Source organism: Octodon degus, unplaced genomic scaffold (genome assembly GCF_000260255.1).
Source record: "Octodon degus isolate 3935 unplaced genomic scaffold, OctDeg1.0 scaffold00071, whole genome shotgun sequence".
Taxonomy (NCBI): Eukaryota; Metazoa; Chordata; class Mammalia; order Rodentia; family Octodontidae; genus Octodon; species Octodon degus.
In genome coordinates this window covers 11,085,427-11,092,865 of record NW_004524647.1, presented here as the reverse complement: position 1 = coordinate 11,092,865, position 7,439 = coordinate 11,085,427, and the positions used below count along the sequence as shown (strand labels likewise).

The 7,439-nt window shown below is 45.9% G+C and overlaps 1 protein-coding gene across 1 annotated transcript in view; it reads right to left on the bottom strand.

Moving 5' to 3' along the window:
* Nucleotides 1-7,439, bottom strand: part of Itih2 (inter-alpha-trypsin inhibitor heavy chain 2) — a 61,392-nt gene that overhangs the window by 40,158 nt on the left and 13,795 nt on the right. The window contains exons 5-6 of the mRNA XM_004635292.3: nt 5,014-5,118; nt 2,637-2,799 (exon numbers count right to left, since the gene is read on the bottom strand). Of these exons, the coding sequence (XP_004635349.1) occupies nt 2,637-2,799; nt 5,014-5,118 (268 nt within the window). The remainder of the gene's footprint in view (nt 1-2,636; nt 2,800-5,013; nt 5,119-7,439) is intronic.

The window sequence follows — 7,439 nt, the reverse complement described above, 5'->3', positions numbered from 1 at the left end:
TCTCTCTCTCTCTCTCTCTCTCTCTCTCTCTCTCTCTCTCTCTCTCTCTCTCTCTCCTTTCAAACAGAGCTTAACAGAGAGACTTTTTCTTTTTTTCATTTTAGGTACTTGGTACAGGGTCTCACTATACAGCTCAGACTCATAGTGATCCTCCTATTTTCAGCCTCCCCAGTGCTGGGATTATAGGTGTGAGATACTGCACCTGGACTTAGTCATTGGCTGAACACAGCCTAGGGGTGGGGCTGGTGCAGCATGCGGGTCTGGGGATCCAACCCAGGTCCCTGTGCTTGCCTAAGCAAAAGAGAATGATTCTTGACAAAGTCATAGTCACAACTGCTATTTCTTTTTTGTTTGTTGAAATAGGATCATGCTAAGCAGTTCATGGTCTTGCCCTCAGGGCATAGCCCACAGGTTTGCTCTGCCTGCCATGTACTGCACTAACTTATAGCCCCGAGGGTAGTCTTGAGTGCATTCAGGCCCAGAGAACACCTTGCTTGCTAGCTTTGCGACCTCAGGCAAGTCACTTAGCTGAGTCTCACTTATAAATGTGAGTGGAGGATAATGCCATCTACTGCATGACGAGGGCTCTGTAACACATGGCTATAAATGCTTCCTCCCAGACACCATGGAATGTATAGATTTTCATACCATTTACTCAGCTTTTTATTAATGTTATTTATTATCAACAAATGCAATTGCGTAGCCTCATTACAAGGTAGGGACTAATCACACAAAAGCTGCTCCCTCAGTACTACTTACCTTGGGACTCATAGTAGTGGGCAAGAGAATATGGTAACCATTGTTTACTAGAAAATTAGCCAGAAGCGCATGATTCATGGCTGATGGAACCAAGCAGCTGTCTCACCGAGTCACGTGTTCTGGCATGCGGCAGTGGTTGCCAGGAGGAAAGCTCCCTTTTTCTAATTCATATAAAGGTTCTGTATGTGCAAAGGGAATGGCCCCCAAAAGGGCGGAACAGCACATACCGATCCCCATAGAGGATAAATATTTATCAGATATCCATATATTCACATTGGAATTAAAATTTCAGCAGGATCAATTCACCCACACCATTTTCTTAATCTATGGGCAGTTTGCAGCCTGCCTGCTTCACTTTCTCATTGTTATGGGGAAAGGACTGCCTTCAGTCCTGTCTTCTAGCTGTGCTCTACCTCTGACATAGAGGTTTGTAGGAGACCATAGCACCTCCAGCAAAGGGAAGGGCATTTCCAGCCTTTTTGTTTACTTTTGGTGTACTGGTTATCGAACCCAAGGCCTTCATTCTGAGCTACATCCTCAACACTTTATAGTTTTTATTTTGAGAAAGAACTTGTTAAGTCCCTAAGTTGCCCAGGCTGGAGGCAAACTTGAGATCCTCCTGCCTCAGTGGTTCAGAGTGCTGGGATTGCAGGAGTGCACCACTATACTCAGCTGCAACTCTGTTTTAAAAGCAAGTGATAACAGCAAAGTTAAATTCACATTAGTAGCCAACATAATCATTGTATCACTCTCTATCCCTTCTAAAATTGCAATTATTAGTGCATGCTAATTGTACTGATTAGACGTTACTTTCCTGAGGCGGATGCAAGAAGATAGCACTCATCAAGTTCTATTTCCATAAACATGATTATTTCCACAAGTCTATTTTACTCCATATACTGTAGTGTCCATTTTATAGCTGAGACAGTAAATAATCAGGGCTGGTGAGATAGCTCAGCAGACTAAGCGCCTGCTGAGGCAAACACAGGGACTGGGTTTGATTCCTGACCCACGTGCCGTGCTGACTCCACCCCTGGGTGCCCTTAGCTGGCCAATGAGACCAGGCATGGTGGTGCACACCTGTAATCCCAGTGCTGAGGAGGCTGAAACAGCAGGATTGCTATGAGTCTGAGCAGTGTGCTGAGACCCTGTATCAAATATATATATACCAAAAAAGAAAATAGATAATCAGGATAATGTGACCCTAAAGATTAGTGTTGCAAGGAAAACAGTGGCCCTTGAAGGATATGTTGTGGTCAAACCCTTGGAATCTGTGGATGTGAACAGGAAAAAGGTTTCTGTAGATATAGTAAGTAAGTGAAAGATCTTGAGATGTGACAACCCTATGCTCCCGGGTAGGCCCTAAATCCAATAATGAGTGATCTTACAATAAGAGAGCAGAAGGGGAGATTTTAGGTTGTCGTAGAAGGAAGCAAAGTGGCTATAAGGGAGGACATAGGGGTAGCATTGCCAAAAGGAGCCAAAGTCCAGGAATGCCAGCAGCTGTGGGACCCCAGAAAAAGCAAGAAACAGAATCTCACCCTTGAGCTTCCTGAAGGGATACAGCTCTGTTGTTACCTTGATTTCAGACTTCTGTCCTTCAGGGTTGTGAGATAATAAGACAGTTTGTGTGTGGTTGTTCCATCAGCTCCAGAAAACTCATACAGCCTCTAAGGAGCTGAGATGGTGGTGGAATTAGAGAGAATTGGTGTGGCTGACTCCAAACCCACGCATTCTCAGCATACCGTCTTATTCTGCAGGCTTGACTGCACTGAGCCCCACCAGTAGGAGTGACAAACAGCAAGTATGAGTAAGGGAAAGAATCCAAAAGAGACTGGCATTGCTGTGCCCCCTCACCCCCGCACCCCCACACTCACCTCCAAGTGTTTGGCCAGCCGTCCCGGCTGCAGGTGAAGCCTGTGCTCATAGGATCCGAGCTTCCTCCATTTTACTTCCTCGTAATGGAGCTCGAACTGCACCTTTGCTCCAGGACGGATGTTTACCTCCATTTGGAAGTTCTCCATGTCAAGGGCTCTGCTCCTACATGTGGGCATGTCCAATGTAAGTCATCACACAGGACAGAGAGACAAGGCCAAGCGTCTCAAGAGAGCGCATCTGGCCTTTATGCTGGGTGATCAGATCTGCTCAGTTGTTTAAGAAAGAGGTACAGTAGATGCAAATACCTAGATGTGCAATTTCTAGATAAATTTAACCCTACCAAGAATTTCAATCTCTCCTCTTCCCTTATCTGTTGATTCCAGAGCTACTTGCCAATCTGAGTGTCATCTACAAAAAGCTGCCACTGACTGGTCCCCAGCATGTGCCAGGAGCATGACAAATGTCATGTCTGATAGAGTTCTGCAGGGTGAAAATCACCCCAGAGGCTCAGAGAAGGTAAGTCGCCTGCTCAGGACTCCACTCTAGTCAGCTGCAGCATCAAGAGTTGAGGCCAAGTATCAACGCCACTGAAGACAGCACTTACTTCTTGCATTTTGAGGATTGGGGGATTCTTAATATTTTTGGAGGTCTTCAGGGAGAAGAATTCTATTAGTCCATTAAGGTGGATATGTATTTCCAGTGTAAGGCCTTATTTTGTCACTGTACATGTGGTGCCCATTGTGAACGTTGATCTTGAGGTGTTTACGGTTTTACAGAGAAAATAGTAGAAACAGCTTGTGTTATAATTAATGATGAACAATTTTCTTTTAAATGAAGTAATTAAACAAGTACATAAGCAGCCTGTTTGGGTTAAGAGAAATCGGCTTGGGATACTGGTAGTTGAAGAAAAAGCTGAATGCAGCCTGGTGCCAGGTTTTGAGAGGCCCTGTTTACCTGAGAAGCAGGTTGGGAGGTGAGCTGTATTCCTTGCTAAGCCATCAGTGCCCAGAAGAGTTTGTGTTACAAAGAAGAATGTGTGGGACGAATAAGTGGACGAGTGGACTGCTCCAAATGATGGGTGGACGTGGCAGGGTGATTCCTGCAGCTAAAAGAGCTGAGCGACGCACAGCAGAGCACGAGTCGTCCCCTCTGGAGTTGCTTCTTTCCTCACCTGGCTGAGTTCCACAGACCTCCGTGGGCTCAGATGGAGCATCAGTTCCTCCGTGGATTTTCTGGACCCCGCTGCAGAAGCACACAGCTGGCTCTCACAGCACTGCGTACTGTTCTGCTGACGTCAAGGCTGAGAGCGATTTTGCGTGCTGCGCTTCTAGCCGAACTGGGTGTAGCACTAACACTTGATGTGTTTTTGCTGAATGAGTGATATGCACTGGTGAAATGAAAAGGACTTCAACTACAGATAAGTTTGGGGACATAGAAGAAAAAAAGTGGCAGACCTGGGCAGAAATGACCTGCGAAGTGTAACTAGTGGCAAGTCAAAGATTTCTTTGAAATTTCTTGCTTAAAAGGCTGATTTTTGAGGTGACTTGGGCATTTTCAATGTCTTTTGCAAGACCATAAAAGAAAAAAAGTCCTTAGAATCCACACTTAGTAACTGAAGTCTTCAAAAGCCCTCTCTCATAAAAGTAAGGGAAAAGAAATCATTAACATAAGTTATAAGGGGACTGGGAAGATAGCTCAGTGGAAGTGCTTGCCTGGCAAGCACAAGATACTGAGTTTGATCCCTGGTACCACCAAAACAAATTCTTCTTTTTAAATTTTTTTGTATTTAGTACAAGGTCTACAATGTCTCACTATACAGATTGGATTTATAGTGATTCTCCTGTTTTCAGCTTTCCAAACGCTGGGATTACAGGCACCACCACATCCAGTCTCAGTCACAGTCTCAGTGTGCCCCAGGGGTGGGTCTCGCATGGCATGCTGGGGATCAAATCCCAGTCCCTGCATCTGCCTAAGCAGGCTCTTTAATCTGCTGAGCTATCTGGCTGGCCCAACAAAACAAACTCTAATCATTTTCTTCTGTATGTTTAGAAAATTTTGCAACAAGGTTATTAATGAAGGATTTCTGTAGTACTCTGCATTCTTTAGGGGGAAAAATCAGCATTTATTCACAGAATATTTATCTACCTGTAAGACAAGAAATACCAGCTAACCCATGCAACATTGTCCAAACTCACTGGTGAAGAGAGGTCTTTAGGAAAATAGAAATTGTGATGTATAATTCTGCAGTCTGACTATGAGTGTTTGCCATTGGTTTAGGTTCAGTGCCTGTCTGGAGGAGGGTTTGCACTGGGGAATGGGACAGGAGAGAAAGAAACCATGGAGGTGAGATGGCAGACCTGCTGGTCCTGCCCTTACCTCACCAATCCAGCTGTCTTGTCTTTTGCTCTCGCCTGTGAGTAGAGAGCTTGGGCTACTCTTTTGTCCTTAATGGTGCTTGTAAATGTTGTGTCATCTACAGTCCTATGGAATGACAGGACACAAACAGTTGGTCAGAATAACAGTCTTAGCAAAACTAATAAACAATAAACAATCGAGACAACACAACTGATTTGTTGAATGGGGCATTTTTGAGTCTGTGAGAAACAAGAAGAGAGATAGTGGAATAATTCATAGCTACGACTGCCTTTATTGGGTGTTATGATTTGGAAGAGGCTAGGATGGTCCCCACCCTAAACACTTTTCCTCATGTGTACTGCTGTGCTAACTTTCACTTATGCAAATTTTATCAGATTAAGCGTTACTCTCTTTGGGTGTCCTTTTTCAATTCTATGTAACTAGAAGTGACTGATAAATTGTTGATTCTCTAAGTTGTGTTTGGTTCATTAGCTCATTCTTCTGCAGTAGTTTAAAAGTTAGGGATGGCTGGATGTGGTGGTGCACACCTGCAATCCCAGCACTTGGGAGACTCAGGAAGGAGGATTGCCATGGGTTCGAGACTGACCTGAGCAACATAGTGAATGCAAAGCCTAGCTGAAGTACATAGCAAGTTCTCATCTCAAAAAAAAAAAAAAAAAAAAAGTGACAAACTGAGCATGGTGGCACATACCTGTCATCCTGAGGATGAGGCAGGAGGATCATAAATTTGAGCCCAGTCTGGACAATTTAGAAACTTAGCAAAACTCTTTCTCAAAATAAAAAATTAAAAAAGGACTGGGGCTATAGTTCAATGTGAAGACCACGTGTTCAGTCTCCAGTAAATAAAAACAAAAACACCCCCATCTCAAAACTAGACATAGCCTGAGGGTATGCAGTGGGCTGATTATTTGAGTTTCACTGAATTCATTCATATTCCTACCTCCTAATATGATGGTGTTGCAAGTGGCCTTTAGGAGGTAATTAGGTCTAAGAAGCAGGGCCCTCACAATAGGATTAGTGCCCTTTTAAAAGAAGATGCCTAATCTTCTCCTGACCCTTTCCCCCATGTGAGAACAGCCCTGTGTGAATTAGGAAGTGAGCCCTCACTTGACATGGACTCTACTAGCACTTCAATCTTGACTATCAAGGCTCCAAAACTATGAGAAATAAACTTTTGCTGTTTAGGCCCACCCATCTATGGTACCTTACTATGGCAGTACCAGTTGCCTAAGACAAGGTAGAGTCTCCTCCTGAAAAGGTGGAAAAAATAGAGCGAGATACAGGGAGGAGCAGATAAGTGCCTTCAGGAAGTTCTGTCATTCCTTTGGGGACCTATGTCTTCTCTTTGCATCAGTTTCTGCTCACCTTGTTTTTAACTGGCAGCACCTATCTCACCGAGCAGTGGTTGGGTACAGTGGCAGAATCACAGAGCTTCTGAGGCCCTTGGGGACTTATAATACTCAAACGGGCCCTGCCTCTCTGAGGAGGCACTTAAAACTGTTTGGAGAAAGTTCTGCTTGCTATGGTTCCTGGAAAGTGCTACTGGTGTTATGGAAGGACACCAAGAAGGTAACACAGCCCACAGGGAGGGGCCAGGTCCCTTGAACAAGTTGCCTCCCCAAATGACAGTGCCACATGCATTGAGGCACCATTTCTCGCTTTGCCCCTTTAGATGAGAGAGTTCAGAGCCAAGACCCCTGTGGCCAGCTAGAGGTCACACTGCGGGCCGACACAGCTGGCCAGAATCCAAACGAGCACTGGAACCCGCAGGCCAAGGCTTGCATTCTTCCTTCAAGTCACAGTACGACTCAAGGCCAGCAATTCTTTAAATCCAATTAAGGGCCGAGTTCCGGGAGCCCCCAGACCCAGTCCTAGTCCAGGTCCGGTGAGTGTGCGGCAAGTTTCCTGCTACCCTGCACCGGCGGGACCAGTCCCAGCCCAGGCTCAGCGAGGGCCGGACACTCTCCCAGCCCGTTGGGCCAGCTCCCACCACTCCGCATTGCCTCCCCCACCAACCCGCCCGCCGAGTAGGATTTTCTGCCGAATTCCGGGAGCCCCCAGACCCAGTCCTAGCTCAGGTCCGGTGAGTGTGTGCGGAGAGCTTCCTCTTCCCCCTACTTCACCTTGCCCGCTCCAGGCACAGCTTAGGCCTGGTGTACACACCTGAGGTGTAATCCTGCAGCTGCAATCCCTGCAGAGAGTGTAGAGGATAGATCCAACCAGCTAGTCCAGGTGCAGAACATCTTACCATGGGGGCACAACAGGTTCACCCTTAAGGGCAGCAGCGGGAAGGAGCTGAGCACAGCAGCCAGACACAAGCCAGATGCAGCAGGATAAGTCCAAACTTTGTAGAGCTGCACCTGAACTTCAGTATGTGCGAAGGGTATAACTACAGCAAAGATCTACAACAAAGGTCAGAAGACAGT